Raw genomic sequence first — 17,072 nt, 5'->3', positions numbered from 1 at the left:
ACCAGGTATATTCGGGTCTCATTTTCTAGTCTGAAGCGTGCACATACGTGTTGCGTCGCACACCAAAACCATCTTCACTCCCCTCTTTCTTGAGGTTTTCGAGAGGACACAGATGTGTGTTAGTTACTGAGAGAAGTTCTTCCAGGGCTAAAAGCTCAAACAAGCCCTCGAGTGTGTTTTGCAAGACGACTGGCGGATGAAAACAGTGTCCTCTCACAGGAAACAGAACGTGAAGAGAAACTACTTCTTCAGTTATTACATTTAAAAGTTTAGAAATATACATTAGGAAAGGGTGAAAATGTGGATATTTCTTCGTAGAGAGAAGCATTATTTACAGTAAGAAACACTCTGGAGGTAGTAATGGGGTCAATCTCAAAATCTGGCGACTCAAAAAAATCAACCTGTCTTTGGACGCCCCATACTGTGAAGGAGATAATCGAATTTTAAGGACAGAATGGCACCCATCCACACTACTCCCATCATCCCTCAAATCAACCGAGTATACTTTTTTTCCCCATTTTGTTTAAATCTCCCATAAACACCCAGATGCACTGCACCCCCCCCCCCCCCCCGCCCCTTCAATTCAATTTCTGGCTCAGGAAAAAACAGGACAATGGAAAATTGAAAGTAAAAAGGGGAAATTATTTTAAATAGAATAACCACCTGTGGTTTCTTTCCAACTGTTTCTTCCTCCTAGGTTTTGCCATCCTGGAAAGAGCGATTGATACCTTAACTCCTGTGTCTGAAAGGATGGAAGAAGCCGGCATATTTAGGGTTGGTTACACAACACTCTGCGCTAGAGATACTGAACTGTACAGTGTAAGCTGACTGGTTGGCTGCCTAGTGTGTATGAAGTTCCGAGAAGCTATTTACACCAAAACTGAGAGCTTGTTTTGATCCACTCTAGAATAATATAGTGAAGATAAATCTGTTTATACCAGCACAGCCTACACGCTCTGCCTTGGGTCGAGTTAGGTATGTGGGCTTGTACGTCTCACTCAGCACGTCGCAGATGACCACTTCAATAGCGCGGGGGGAGGAAGGGTCTTTTAGGCGTGTGGAAAGGACCGCCTGTGAATGGAGGACCGGGACGTTTGCCTCCACGAATTCCCCCCGCATAATCCCCCCTATCTTGGTTAAGCTTATGGCTTGGGGCCCGACCTCGCAGCAGAGGTCTCTGGGGATTAGGAACAGGGAGGTTTGGGGGCCGAGAGCTTGGCAAGTGCAGCAGGGGGACAGGGGTAGACAGGCCTCGCGGATTAGGGGTTTGGTGGCGGGGCTGTGCTGGTGGACTGGGTGGGGGCTTCTGCAGAGGAGGAGCAGAGGACTTAGCTGGCGCAGATGGACGAGGAGTAGCAGATTCGCTTGCAGGAGATGAAGGGGTCGAGGTAGAGGATGTGGAGGATGGGGGAGAGGGAGAGGAGGGAAACAGGCTGAGAGGCTCCTTCACTCTGCCAAGTAAGGGTGGAGGAGCACCGGGGGTACCTGGTCGGTGAAGAGGAGGTGCATGACGGGGAACAAATGGCTCTTTAACTGTACCAGGGCGGGGTAGTTTAGGGGGTTCACCCAGTAATGATGCCATTAAGGGAGGAGGGGGCGCTTTGCTCCCTCTGGGTCCGACTCCAACCCCTCCCCGCTCAGCTCCGCCAGGTTTGACAAGAGGGGGAGGGGGCAGCGGTCTGTCGACAGGCACCAAGACTCCGCCAACCATAACCGCAGAGGGCACGCCGGGGAAGCCGTGTGGTGGGGGTGGGCGTTGCAGCATGGGAGGAGGAGGGGGGCGAGGGATTGGTGGAGCAGAGCTGAAGAAAGCAGAGGAAAGTGGAGGATGCTGGTGGAGGTGTGATGGAGGAGGGGTTTGCATGTTTTCCCTGTGGTATGGTATCTGGAACGGAGGGGGTGGGGGAGGGTGTTGGTGAAGGTGAGGCGGAGGAGGATGGAGGTGTTGGGGGAGGAGGTGTGTCGGAGGAGGTGGGGGCGGCATGGGTGGCACCATGTCCTTGGAACCCCCCTGACCGATATTAATAGGTGGAGCCACAGTGTGAGGAGAGGGAGTCTGGGGCTCCATGTACTCCTCTTCATACCACATGAGTCCCCCCTGGCGGCTGCTAGCCCCCCCCCCTCGTCTTGAGTCCCGGCCCATCATGCGAATACTTTCCACTGTCTGGATGCGCTCTCCACCAAGCGGTCGGTTGGAGTAGCCCAGTGTTTGGATCGGTGCCCCTTCGGTGCAGGGCGACACCAGCGTCTCGATGCGGTGATACTGACCCTCCCCCCCATCCTTGCCTGGAGAAGCGCCATCTTGGCCTTTCACTCTACTCTCTCTCTTCCCACCCAGAGTTCCCTCATCTAAACTGGTCTTGCGAGACCCAGCAGAAGGCCTCCGTTCAAACAAGGGTCTCCCGTTTCCCGTCGTCTTCGACTGGCCGATTTGTCCATCTCTCTTAGCCTTCATCTCAGTGAGGGAGGAAGAGGTGGTCTGCTTTCTCTTGTTCATCCCCTCTTCCCCTTCCTTCAGTTTGGCTGTGCTATTCCTCCCGGCTCCATACCGAGAAGAGGAGGCCAGGTAGTCTCCGTTGCCGCTGTTCCCCGTCGGTGTGATGACGGCATCCCAGGGGTCACTGCGGTAGGCTGTGGGCGAGAGATTATGGCTTCCAGAGGAACCCAGAGAGTCTGCGACACCCCCGGGTGTGTCCATGATCTCATCCTGGGTCGGGGTGCCTGCAGCCTCATCTCTCACCGGGGTCCCATCCACCCCGTCACCCCCTATCGGACTGGAGTCACCTAAACCCAGACTGAACCCTGGATTACCCTGCAAGAAACTGTTGATCTTAGATTCTAGACTAGGGGGAGAGACCAAGAGAGCAGAGGGATGAGGAGCGGGTGGTGGCGGGGGAGGAGGGGACAACTCTCTCTCCTTCTCCCGCTCTCTGGTTCTCCCAGGCGTGTCCCGTTTGAGGTTGTTACCCAGGGAGGGCTTGGCTTTGGGGGTGGTAGGAGTGACGGGGGCCTTAGCTGCCGATGACTCTGGGGAGGTACGGGTTGGAGGGGTAGCTGAGGAGTTTGTCACACTATGCAGCAGCGAGGACAACCCTGGGGCAAAAGAGAGAGAGGGGGGTGGGGGTGGGGGGGAGAAAATAGGAGGCAAAATCGATCAGTTATGGGAAAAAATAAAGTGAAACGTGAAAATAATGTTTTAAATCCAAGCCTGAAATAATTTTCTGTCTGCATTTCTCACCAGGTGTATTTGTCTTTGAGAGAGCATTGAGTATTCCCTCAGGTGTGATGTCAACTCGGGACAGGATGCTGGCCAAGGCCGGACTCGGAGGGGCTGCTTTGGAGGCAGTGGACTGGCCAGAAGGGGTGGTGGGTGTTCCGGGAGAGGGCCTAGATGAAGGGCTTGCCGCTGCAAAGCAAAGAGGGACATGAACCCTACAAACAACCAATAACAAACAATCACCTTTACTAAGCGAGCACTGCATACCTCCCAGGATCCAAACTAATATACAATTAATTCTTCATAGCTTAAAAATGTATATAAAAAAAAAAAAAATCAATTTCCAGATTATTTGAGAAAGTGGTCCAGTATCAATTTGAAAAAAATGAAATTACCCTGTAGTTAATGATGATTTGGCAAAAAATTCTACAGTCGAGAAGAAACCGAGGCGAATTATACTTCTGGGACCAGCGGACGTAATTTCGAGCGGGATTGCATTTTGCAAAAAAATGATTGGGACCGTGACTATGATTCTGAAGCCTATGATTAGTTTCATTCATACTGTCGAAAGAAAGACGGAATATATCGTCTTGTTTCACAGGACACAAAATGTTCCATACACATGATTTATAAGTCGTGGTTGGTTTAGTTTTTTACGGGTCATTTCCAGGCACCAGCTTAACTCTATTACCTCTCCCAAACTCCCCAACACACCTGTATTTTTCATGGCAGATGTTATTGAACTGAGTATAGAACTGATTTTTCCCAGGTCCACATTAGCCAGGTTGACTCCAAGAGGGGCAGTTGGTGTACATGGACTAGTGGCAGAAGTAGGTGTCACCGGGGGAGCTGTCGCAGGGACAGCAGCAGGGACGTTCGCTTTTGGCTTTGTTGAAGTTTCTGGAAGACTCGGCTTCGATGACACGTTCAACTTCGTCGTCTTGGAAACAGCAGGGGATGCCTTGTCCTTCTTGTCATCCACTGGTGAAAGCAATTTTTCCAGGTTGATGAATCTTTCACTTAATTCTGAATCAAACAGTATAGATGGGTGAAACATACCTCTACACTGATAGACAAAGGGGTTGGGCGATTATCCGATAACATTTCTCACATTAACACATCTTTCACATTTAAAGTCACTTTTTTTTTTTTTTTTAACCTTAAAAGAACAACTTCTAAATCATTTTGATGGTACACTAACTAGCAATACAGGTACTCCTCACTTAACGACCTACCTGTTTAACGACTGCTCGGACTTACGACCAGCTCGCCGACCAGTTTGTATTGTGTTCTGTGTATAATACCACGGTGTCTCAGCGTCAAGCATCTCATCACGCATCACCCTTTATATACTATACACTGTATATATACACACAGTATATAAACACTGTATACATCTCATCTCATCACCGTTCTCAGTCTCAGTCTCGTTTTCGCAGTGTCAGTATTTACTACACGAGCGTTTGCAATTACCACGCCCCCTTACCGTGAAATAACACGGGTGCTTGCTTATCAACCAATTAAATAACGACCCGGTTGTAGGAACGGAACTCGGTCGTTAAGTGAGGAGTACCTGCATCGAGAATGGCATATCCCCCCCCGGGAAGCAGCAAGGTACGTGTAAGTGGGGCTGTAACCTAGGTGTATGTTATATTTGCATTTTGTAAGACTGTTATTGAAACGTGACTGATAAGGTTCAAATTTGTTCAGTAAAATAAATTATTTTCAGACACCGGACCAGGTTTTACGACAGTGGTGCAATTGCAAACTGTAGGGGCGCCAAATATCAAAAGTTTCATAGTGTTGCTTAAGTGATTGTAATGAGATTCGGATTCAAAATGTTGCTATATACAAATGTGATAATACGATATGGTCTACAATTTAGCATAATATAAAAACAACATACAATACTTTATAAGTGTTAAGCAAAACTCAGTAAATTTATAAATTATTCCCAATCACCCAGCCCGAATAGAGAACCCTTTACAGTTATGTCAGCAAAAACATTGGGCCACTAACCTGGTACGCCCAAGTCAACCTCTTCATCAGACATGTCCATGTCCTCTGGGTCTCTGTTGTCTCTCACAAGTTCTCCCTCGTCCATGGCGTTGCCGTCCAGTTCAGGGTCCAGCTGGGCCCTGCTGGCCCCAAGTGCGAGGAATGGTGAGTCTGATCCAGTAGGAGATGGGGCATCCTCTGAAGGCGATGGGATTGGAGAGTCCTCGGGTCCAGGAAGTGATGACTTGAGGACATCCAATTTCCTCTTTAGACTAGCCACACGGTTAGCAAAGGCATTATATGCCTGAGCAGATGGGCCCAAGGAGAGGAAAGATAGACAATTTGAAAAAGTGAGAGCTTATGAGTGTTTTTCTGTTTAGCCTTTGACTGCAGAACCCAATTTAAATTCAAATTATATATGTTATAGAATATAGATTCTTAGCTATTTTTAAGCTATCGAGGTCCTGGGATATTTGAGGCACAATCAGGGTACCTAGCAAAGCGATTTTGGGACACACTCACATTGGCCACTATCTTAACCTCCTTGAACTGCGTCTCATAAAAGATGTCTGCATTTCCCAGTGCCTCCAGCAGAGGGGGTCCTGTTTTCAACTCGTTCTCCAGGAAGCTGACAAACTCCTGCAGCTTCAGACTGCCATCTTCAAAGTCCTTGGCAAACTTGTTCCCTCCAGCCTTGTCTGGAGAAAAGTGGTGAAAAATGAGTTAAGAACCAGACAATGCGGTAGCAAAAATGTATATGTGCGCTGGATGATGAGGGACAGTGATGACCCCACGTCAGACCTTTAAGTCTCCTGAGGGCCTCTGTGCTGCAAACGTCCACCCTTAGAGCTGCCAGCTGCTTCTCCCTGAACGCCTCCTCCTCAACTGCCCTCTTGTGCACTGACAACTGTTCTATGAATGAATGGGGCTAAAAGAAAAAGAGAATTAGCAAAATGGACATTGTACAAAATCATTATTTTATTTATAATTCAGTCACACACAATAAAATACTTACTGTGAACTCAGACACTATTTTTGACTTGAGGGCAGCTTTGGGGTTGGCTTGGGCTGTAAAACAAACAGACAATCATATCAGACACCAGTTTTTACATGAGTAAGTAAAACCTATGAGGTGGACAAAACATAAGGATTTATGTTTTAGCAGAAAAAACTAGTTATTGTTTTTAAAGTGCTATGACTAATTTGTTTAAAACAAATCCCAATTTTGATACTGTACTGAGCTGGCATTTTTTGAGAAAGCTATTCATTCAGTATGTGCCCCTCTATGCCATTTCCATTATTGGTGGCAGGGGCAGCCACAGTGAATTTGATTATCCAGCTCAATCAATTTTGGTCAGTAAACTGTTGATACGGATAAACATTTACAAAATTGAACAGCACCTTTGGATGAAAAATTATACATATATATTTCCCCCCCCCCTCTTTTCCTCACCAACTCAAGTGACCAAAAAACAAAAACATGGCTGTTTGATTGGAATTCTGGGAGTTTTACTGTAATCCATGCAAAACAGACTTCTGTTGGATTGCCACTTTAAATTCAGGATGCATACTTTTTCAAGAAGTTGAATGTTCATACTGCATCTAAAATGGTATGAACCAAAAATAAATCCTCCACCCACCATTAGCTATTGATATTGTGAACATCACTATTTTGTCATAACTCCAGTCAGTTAAAATCAGGGAGGGACCTATATGAAGATACATTAGGGGATTGCAATTAAGAATATCCAACTTCAACAAAAAGGGTAATGTCTATGAAAAGGAAGTTTATTTTCTGCTTCTTTAGCCTATGAGATGTCACTAATGGAGAAATATACACCGATCAGCCACAACATTAAAACAGGTGAAGTGAATCACATTGATCATTTCATGCCAATAGCACCTGTCAAGGAGTGGGATATATTAGGCAGCAAGTGAACAGTCAGTTCTTGAGGTTCATGTGTTAAAAGCAGGAAAAATGGTCAAGCATAAGGATCTGAGTGACTTTGAGAAAGGCCAAATTGTGATGGCTAGACAACTGTGATGGCTAGACAACTGAGTCAGAGCATCTCCAACAGAGCAGGTTTTGTGGGGTGTTCCTGGTATGTAGTGGTTAGTACCTACCAAAAGTGGTCCAAGGAAGGACAACCAGTGAACCGGCAACAGGGTCATGGGCGCTCGCGGCTCATTGATGCGCAAGGGGAGTGAAGGCTAGCCTGTCGATCCGACTCAACAGATATTGTAGCACAAATTACTGAAAAAGTTAATGCTGCTATGATAGAAAAGGTGTCAGAACACATAGCGTATCACAGCTTGCTGCGAATGGGGCTGCGTGGGCCCAGACCGGTCAGAGTGCCCACACTGAACGGTGTCCACCGCCTACAATTGGCATGTGAGCGTCAAAACTGGACTACGGAGCAAAAGCAGAGGGTGGCCTGGTCTGATGAATCACATTTTCTTCTCCATCATCGGACTGCCGGGTGCGTATGCATCTTTTACTGCAGGAAGGGATGGCACCAGGGTGCAATATGGGAGGAAGGCCAGCAGAGGCAGTGTGATGCTTTGGGCAAAGTTCTGCTGAGAAACCTTGGGTCCTGGTATTCATGTGGATGTTACTTTGACACGTACCACCTACCTAAACATTGTTGCAGACCAAGTACACCCCTTCATGACAACAGTATTCCCTGATGGCAGTGGCCTTTTCCAGCAGGATAATGTGCCCTGCCACACTGCCAAAATTGTTGGAATGGTTTGAGGAACATGACAAAGAGTTCAGGGTGTTGACTTGGTCTCCAAATTCCCCAGATCTCAATCCGATCGAGCATCTGTGGGATGTGCTGGAACAACAAGCCTGACCCATGGGGGCCCCACCTCACAACTTACAGGACTTAAAGGATCTGCTGCTAACGTCTTGGTGCCAGATACCACAGGACACCTTCAGAGGTCTTGTGTAGTCCATGCCTCGACAGGTCAAAGCTGCTTTGGCGGCACGGGGGTGGGGACCTACACAATATTAGGCAGGTGGTTTTAATGTGGTGGCTGATCGGTGTAGATTACATGCCAAACATTACACTCAAGGATGTCAAACTAACAATTTGAAGTTAGCATGTTCATTCGGGATGCTGATTTAAATCATTTAGATATCATTTTTTATGACAGATAGCTGACCCTTGTTAACCGATCCTGAACCGTTATCCAACAATGTAAAAATATTAGGGCACCGTCAAACGAAAAAAAAAAAAAATCTGAATAAGTCTTAATTGGACTTAAATTATAATTAAGGGGAATCTAATGTATTTTTATATGCGAACACAGTTCTCTGTGCGATCACAGAGAGACGTGGAGCTGTTCCTCCAAATTAAACAACTACAAAAAGTGTGTTTAGTTGTTTACAATGTTAAACTGTTTTTAGTTGTTTTATCTGGAGGAAATTTTAAGTCGGGTACAGCATAATATGAGTAATCGGACACACACAAAAGAGATCCTATGTTTAATGGACAGTCCCTCCCAGTGATAAGCGGAGCAACTGAAAAGTTTCTCCAGAAGCCCTTGAACATAGGATGGAAGGCAGACGATGATGATAACTAAACAATGATTATTGTGTTATTATCGTATTTCATATCCTCCTGTAACTTTCACCAGCTGGTAATGAGCACAACCGTCAGCGCGGTAATAGTCACAGCCCTAGTTGGATGTGTCGCCCCCATGAGTTGTATTTAAGAAATTGATTGTAGAGCCTATTTTTCTTTTACCATGCAACAAACCTTTTTAAGTCGTCGCCCCCCCCCCCCCCCCCCCCATCATTTTTTTTTAACTGTTTAACTGATAGTATTAATCAATCAAAATTCTTATTCTCGGTTAATGGTTAATTATTAACATCCCAACTGTTTATCAAAATAAATTGATTGAATAGATATTCTATCAGCTGATACTCAAAAGTTTCCGATTTCAATTGGTAGTGATAAGGTATCAGTACATCCATAGTTCATATTGGTAAAAATTAAGGCTTGGACACGTGGAATGTAGGCAAGTAAACTGACCTGGTAGAGGTGAAGCCTCCTTCTCCTTTTGCTTCTGCTTCTCTTTCTCCCTCTCCCTCTCCTTCTGCCTCTCCTTCTCCCTCTCCCGGTCCCTGTCCTTTTTGTTGAGGCCTGCTTTGAACTGGGAGATGAGCTCCTCTGGGTACACACTCCTCTCCGCCCAGATAGTGAAGATCCTCTCCACTGACTTGCGTACCTTTGGGTCTCTAACAGTGAATAAAGACAGAGGACAACAACGCTCAGTTAAATACTCCACAACTGATTGGGCGGATCAGGGGTGTCAAACCTAGCTCAGGTCACAGGCCATATTTATGGAGCTCTTTTTGACTGCATTCCAACCCCATTCTGAGGTCTGACTGAGCTGCTGTACTTGCATATTAGATCAAAAAACAGCAAATGGCGAAGGTTAACAGTCACTGTATTCAGGGCTCCAGGGTGTGACCATTTTGGGGGCACATGCAACCAAAACAAAAAAAAATCTGTCAAGTACAACTAAACATTTTCATTTTGAAGATTGCAGACATTTGCCTTTGAACAAATATAAACATTGCCTATTTGCTGTAGATTATTGTGTCAGTGTTTAGCGGGAATTTATATAGATCTGGCACATGTGCCGTGCATGAGACCGCGCGCTGTACTCCCCCCCCCCCCAGTCTAAATTACGAATTGGTTGACTGAAGCTTTGCAGATAATTCTACTTAAGTATAAACTAAGCTGCTGCGAAAGACTCATTGGTCTAACGTTAAAAGTCAGTAGCAAGTAATGAAAATAAATAAATCTAAAATAAAAACACAGGGAACAACATGGCCTGAATGTGCCGTTGAGAGCTTCAACTGATTATGATATTGTAGTGTTCTAAACGGCGGAAGAAGCCACACGGTTGTTATTACACACGGAGGGTTATTATTACCTTCTAGACTGCTTTGGCCATAATCTACGATTTTGAACCGACAACCAAACACTTCTCCCTCTGCGCTCTCACTGACGACTCTTCGCGATACACACACATTCCCTCTCGCGAGACTTGTGAACTGCCCACAGGAAAACACATAACTGACAATTAACACTTCTCCAACACACCCAGGGTCGTTACAATATTATAAATTACTATATCACCTTCACAATATATAAGATATTATTATATCTAAATACCATCAAGTAACAAAAATATTTGGGATTCTCTGGTCTTTTATGAAATATATCTATTTGAAGGTAAGCAACACCACTTTTATAGCTGTCTTGTTTAAATTTAAAGTGGAAAACACATTTCTAAATTAAATACAATTTAAGAACTGTATCAGATAGCATCTGCGGTGCCAGTTACACTTGCCCCCGCCCCCAAAAGACCCACACCAGACATCGTCGGCGAAGGTAACCGTTCCACCTGTCTCCACTGTACCCAGTCCTAAAATGCCTAATCCCGGCCTGAAAACTTTTGGATGCACCTAAATTACCTTATGTGCACGTAAATGAAAAGTTAGGCGCACCAGTGCCACCAATGTAAAGTTAGTCTGGAACCCTGGTATTACAAAATATATATTCTGCAAGAAAAGTATAATATTTCCAACATAAAGGTACAATTTCCCAAATTACACATCCAATCATTTTTAAGTAAAACTGTCCACTATTCCACGAATCATTCACTATGTAAACACCAGTGTATATTTATTTAACGTGGCTTTTTTGGCAGTTTTAATTTCTCTGAATATATATCCTATTTTAATGTGGAGTTTTATTTCATGTCTTAACAATTCCTCTGAGCATTGCTATAAAGTACTTTAGAGTAACATTTATCTTCATAAATATCATACCCTTTCCAATCTCAAGTGGTCTGAACCAAGCAAATCATTGTTTGAGTGTATGCTAATAACATAATATATCCATCAGAGAGACACCCCATCCTGGGTATCTGCCGTGTAGATCATATTGGTTCGATTTGATATATAAACCAGGCAAATGACGGAGACAATACATATAGGAGAACCTACTTAACCAGCTGGGCAGCATTAGGAAGGACATCTGCGAAGGCTGAACGGAAGACAACAGCATTTTTTCTCTTGCAGTTTTGAATGACATCATTGGCAAGGTAGAAAAGATTCAAACGATGATTTGTGTCCGCTGAAATGAAGCAACATGGGAATAAAGGAGTTAGAGAAGTCTTAGCAATAGTCAAATATAAGAAGTGACAGTAGTAAAGCAATGTTTTTTTGCATTCATCGACAAATTAAAAATAAATTGCAGCTGCTGAACAATGAGTAGATGCAAAGTTTTAAATAATTGCCTTTAAAAATGTTTATGGAATTGTGTCAAAAGATTTATTGCAGTAACATCCACTAAACCAAATATTAAAGTATAGTTCCATTTAATTAGGACAATCCCACAAGAACAAACATGGATAAAATGTACATCTATACTTCCCAATAGAATATAAGGCTTGATGTTAGGCAGTAACATAGAAATTGCATCATTTTTCTGATGCAACCAAGTAAAATAATTTAACTTATTTAAATAGTTCCACAAATAGCCCATTTGCTGCTAACAGTAATGACAGTTATTTTCTAGAACTAATCAGCAGAGCTCAACAGACGTTTGCACCTACTAATTACTCAAAGATTGCTCAATTAATTTTTGGAACAAACATTCTCTAAATGGCTTAACTTATGAAAGCTCCATCAAAAGCCCACTGCTAAACGTTATATTTATCCACCATTCAGATTAAAGAGAAATACAAAGGTTGCTGGGAAACAAATTAAAATCATCACAATTTCCAATTATATGCCTGGTATCATTTCAGTTTCATATCTTTCACATGTGAAAAACTATACCAACATATAGCAATATATGTTGTATAAAAAGCCAATTTTGCATCTTGCTTTTTCCCTTAAAAAAAAAATTAAAGGGGTAGCCTTTTGGGATGAACCGATTTATCAGCCGGACATCAGTATCGGCCGATATTAGCCTTGTGGACTGCCGTCAGCAAATAAGATGACGTTCTCTGATGGCAGTGGCGATGTTTATCCAGTGTTTCCCCACACATTGACTTAACTTGGGTGGGCCGCCACGGTATATTAGCAGCCGACTAAGTATATTTAGCTAAACATTTTAGCCTTTATTTTTCTAATCCGAGAGAACGAGGCCATCCGCAATCGGATTTAGAAGATACGCGCACGCCACTCTACAGCACTCCAAGCAGGAAGTGATGCTGCATTCAGGGGCACTCGAAAAAAACCCATTGGTATCCGCATTGGCCAAATTGTTATTTCAAACATCGGTATCAGCCCAGAATTTCACAATCAAGGCATAGCCTTAATGTTCAACACTCATAGTACCGTGGAAATCACTATCAGAAGGAGGTTTCACCAATGCTAAGTGAACACACTAACCACTCAAATAAAAGTTTTGAGTTAGGGAACTTTTTACTTTTCTTGTCAAATCAAGTCCCTGCCCCGGGAAACAGATGTACTGCAAAAGAAAAGGATATCTGTTGTTCCTCCAGAAAAGAGGCTGTCCGCCTCCCTCTAGTCTAAATTGAATTTGAGGAAATCAGCAATTTTCTTCAATATCCTCATGAAAATATGATGTTATTTCATTGTGTAATAGTAGAGGTAGTATGGTATAAAGGTATGCGGCATGGTTATGTGGATGCAGTAGATTGTTTATGAGGATGTGTTTCCCAGAATGTTTCCCCAAATGCTGCAGGTTTTTTTTCAAGGACTTTAAACGTTCCGGACTGTGAACTGACGGTCTTTAATGGTGGATGACAAAGTTCAATGATCTTCATTTTTCTACGCATGACATGACCCAAGACACATTTTTGAAGGTAAACTGAATAAAGTTTAAATCAATCTATTGGAAGTGGAGGAGAAAACATATTCTAAGCAGTAGATGCACTTCAAATGACAACTGGTTTTCACTAGTCAATAAAATGTTGAAAAATTATTTAGGCTACCAACAACAAATGCAAGTAAATCCAAATTCGTACTATAAATCTGTAGAGTCCAAAAGTTGTCAAAGTACAAAGTATGCTCAAAATTCCACAAAGCATTTTGCTGCTGAAGGCTGCCAATACCTTTCAAGCAAAGCACTTAAGGCGAGCACACAGCGAGGCAGGCCGTATATACAAACAATACACCATAGACCATTACTGACAAGTTATGACTAATTTAACAAGAAGTTAATACATGATATTCAATCTTCTGGCCAGGGTGGTGTGAATAGACAAATACACCAACAAAAGCTACACTTAACGTGACAAAGATTTGATAGTACACAAATCTTAACTTAAAAAGGAAACTGCTAAATGTATCTGCTAAACTAGATGAAGCTATGCCGTCATTAAGTACAATCTGGCTATATATCAACGCACCGCCTTTACAAAAAAAATGTAAATTAAAAAAAAAAAAAAAAAAAAGGAGACTATTAACCTCAAGGGAAGCTACCATTAACATCCAATTCCTATCCAATTATCAGTATTCAGAACATGTGTCTTGAGTATTAACTCAAGTGTACAACATTTCTATAGAAGACTAAAGAAATGTACAGTTAAAATAATAGTGACGCCACCAGCTTTGAAGACTCTGTGAGTTTATTATTAAAAATGGTTCATTCACTGATTTGTTAAAATAAAATCAGATAGGCTCTTATAGTGATCACATCTGTCCAGGTCAAATTGATCACTTTAAGCGGATGGTTATTATAAGCTATTTATTTCTTTATTTCTCATCCAGATTACCATCTAATGGTATCAATGGCTCTGCACAGCCTGACACATGACGCACAGTGCTTTTTTGTTTCGTTCAATTCGGAAATGGAAGAAGATAAATACATCTAAAATAAAAAAAGTTATTATTTAGGGTTTTTTTTTGGGGGGGGAAACAGAGTCCCTGTCAATTACGTATGGCTCCCTCTCAATTACGCATTTACGCCACTGCTCTGAACCTGCCTGTTTTACAAATGATCAGTCTTAAATAAATTTAAAACTTAAAATAATTGTCAGACAGGATTTTAAAGTGTTTAATGAAAATGTAAAATTGGAAGGAAATCCTTGGAGCGGGGGGGGCTGTGTGGGTGCTATGCAAAGGCCTTATGGGGGCTATAGCACTGGCAAGCTCCAGCATAGCGCCCCCACTGAGGACCGGTTACTGCGAGGCAAAGTATTAGAGGAGTTAAGTTATAAAAAATAAAATTAAAGATTGCGGTTATATTACTTGACTACTTGATTACTATAAGATAAATATTTAAAGAGCATTTGTATGGGAATGATTCTGTCCCAAGCTTTTTGATCCATATAAGTGGCTGATCACTCTAACCGTGATCATTGGAAGCGGTTTCCACTGTATCATGAAACTGAAAAATAGAACATGATGTTGCTTTTAAGCGACAATGAAGTCATGTTAGGTCGGCATCACGTTGAGGGCATAGAAACAAGTGTGAGTAAATGAGCACAGTATCAGACATTCCCAATTGATAACATTGTCAATCTGGTAATTTGCCCCAAGCACCGACCAACATAGCTGCGCTGGTTGGATAGCATGCTCAATTATATAGAAAAAGTGTCTGGTGATCACGACCAAACATGAGCTACCATTATTTTGATTACTGGCAATGGATGAGAGACTCAAAGAAGCAATAGAAAAAATATTAAAAAAAATAATAATAATTAAAAAATAGATACACAGGAAGGATAAATTGTAATTGCTAAATGTTAAACATATAACAAATCTAAAAGGTGGGAGTACACGTTACAAGGGGTGGCATAATTATGAATCTATGCCGTGTCATTTACTTCACGTTTCCCTTTGCCACGGGCCTCCATAACATCCGTTATGGAGACCGTTATTTAAGACTGGAATTATTTAAGACTGGAATTACTGGTGCCAACTTATGTATAATAAATACATTTGGCTAGAATCTGATATACTGTACTATAATGTTTACATTAGTTGCAATCATATATATTATAAAACTTAACAATGCAAATTAACTGGGAATGCTTTGAAGTCCAAGTAGGAATGCAAGGCTGCTGACACCATTTTCAATTCAAATGCGGCATAAGAATGAGTTATTAACAAGCCAGGAGAAGGGAAAAGAAGATGGTTTAATTGCTCCTAGCCAACATAACACAAATCTAACCCTGTGCTTGTGGTTGCTTGTTGTGGAGTACTATATGAATTGTACGCTGTTATATCTTTGTTGACAACATGTGACACAGCTAGTAGTAGTAGTATCAAACACAGCACACTTAACAAGTGCATTACAGTGTGTAACACCTTAGTATTATGCACAAAAATATTAATCTACCCATTCATTGATATAAATCCAGCAATTCATTAAAATTACTATCTGTGTCACCTTAAAGGGATTGTCTTTAAATTTGGATAGTTCAAGCCATTGCTGTAGACTACAGCTGGGTGAAACTCAGCTAAAATTCTTGGATCGGTGGGATTTTTCCAGTAACTTTTTGGAAGGTCCGACAGCATGCCTACATAGTACTGCCCCGCTGGCAGTTATTCGGAGAAGCTTTCCCATTCTAGTTCCTAAATTGTTAAGACCGGGTTCAGCATTTTCAAAGCCGATAATGTCAGACTTGCTCAGGCCAACCCGTGGCTCTGGAGGCCGGACTGTAAACACTGTTAAACAGCGTTCTGTTGGGGAGGGGGGGGGGGGGTCCACATTTTTTTAGATTAACATCTAAGCTTCCTAAAAATAAAAAATAAAAGTCCAACCTCACAACTATTTTTTGGATATTAATCGCTGGTATTGTTCTGTACTGCATAACCGACGTTTTCCCACTTGTTCCCGTGTTTACCAGCATAATATGCTAGACTATTAAAGAATTCACAGTCGTTTGACAGTGAGTGAGCAGATCGCGATTGGCGGGGGCGGGGGGGGGGACACAGGGTGAAACGTTTGACATTAAGTCACGTTTGAGGCGTTTATTTATTATGATTATTATTTTTTAATGCGTGGGTTATTCAAAAGAGCCAATCCACATTGATGCGCGGGCCACATTCGGGTCCCGGGCCGCCAGTTGAACAGGCCTGCACTACGGCGAACAGTCCGGTAGCCCGGTGGCTAACAAGTTAGACGCCACGGGTTCGCTGACAGCGTGAACCGACGTTCACGGCGCGAACGCGTATCGAAAACGAAAGAAAGCCACGTCCGCGTGTGTCGACACGGCCGCGGCAGGACGTCGGCGGGCGGCGACTCGTTGTGACCCAGCGTCTGAGCAGCTAGCTAGCGTGGGGTGGGGGTAGGGGGTGGCGGTGGAGGGGGGGGGGCGGCGGGCTGCTTAGCGGTAGCGCGCTACTCACATTTCTTCAGCCACTTCATCCAGTACCGCACGACGAGGCCGTGGTGCTTCTTGCTCTCGATGCACCACGCCGAGAGCCCCTGTATCGACTCCATGGTGTTCGACACCCCTTGGAAACGGCGGTCCAGGGAGGCTTCCAGAGCAGCCGTGGAGGTCCGCGCTCCGTGGCCGCTCGCCGCTCCAGAGCCCGCCGCCATCTTTGTGCAGGTCGGCCCCGCTCGCGGCGCTCAAGAACGCTGCGCGAGGACCCCGGAGAGACACGCCCCCTTGTTTTCGGAGCAACTCGGCGACGCCGACTGCGCGGAGACGCCGGGGAGGACACCCGGGAGCAGGGCATCGCTGTGGGTGCGAATCAAATAGGGTCCGAGGATGCGTTGCAAAACACGAGGATTTCCTCAAACACCAAACGAGGGAGCTGTGATCGTTTGTTCTTTATTTATTGTGGCGCGTAACTGTACAGGAATGCTGTACAACGTACAATGTACAACGTAAAAATGACCTTTCG

At 43.7% G+C, this 17,072-nt stretch overlaps 1 protein-coding gene across 1 annotated transcript; it reads right to left on the bottom strand.

Annotated features, from left to right (window-relative positions):
- Nucleotides 1-1,328: 1,328 nt before the first annotated feature.
- rprd2b (regulation of nuclear pre-mRNA domain containing 2b) lies at nucleotides 1,329-16,764 on the bottom strand (the record flags this gene model as incomplete). The annotated part of the gene is made up of 11 exons (XM_080004744.1): nucleotides 1,329-1,451; nucleotides 1,994-3,093; nucleotides 3,239-3,406; nucleotides 5,237-5,519; nucleotides 5,738-5,913; nucleotides 6,017-6,143; nucleotides 6,231-6,283; nucleotides 8,099-8,218; nucleotides 9,256-9,461; nucleotides 11,244-11,373; nucleotides 16,569-16,764. The coding sequence occupies 11 exons, from the start codon at nucleotides 16,762-16,764 to the stop codon at nucleotides 1,329-1,331; spliced, it is 2,682 nt and encodes an 893-aa protein (XP_079860870.1).
- Between the last annotated feature and the right edge of the window lie 308 nt (nucleotides 16,765-17,072).

The sequence above is a fragment of the Zeus faber genome (genome assembly GCF_960531495.2).
Source record: "Zeus faber genome assembly, chromosome: 8".
NCBI lineage: Eukaryota > Metazoa > Chordata > Actinopteri > Zeiformes > Zeidae > Zeus > Zeus faber.
The sequence above is the reverse complement of the archived record's forward strand: the minus strand, read 5'-3'. Positions and strand labels throughout refer to the sequence as shown.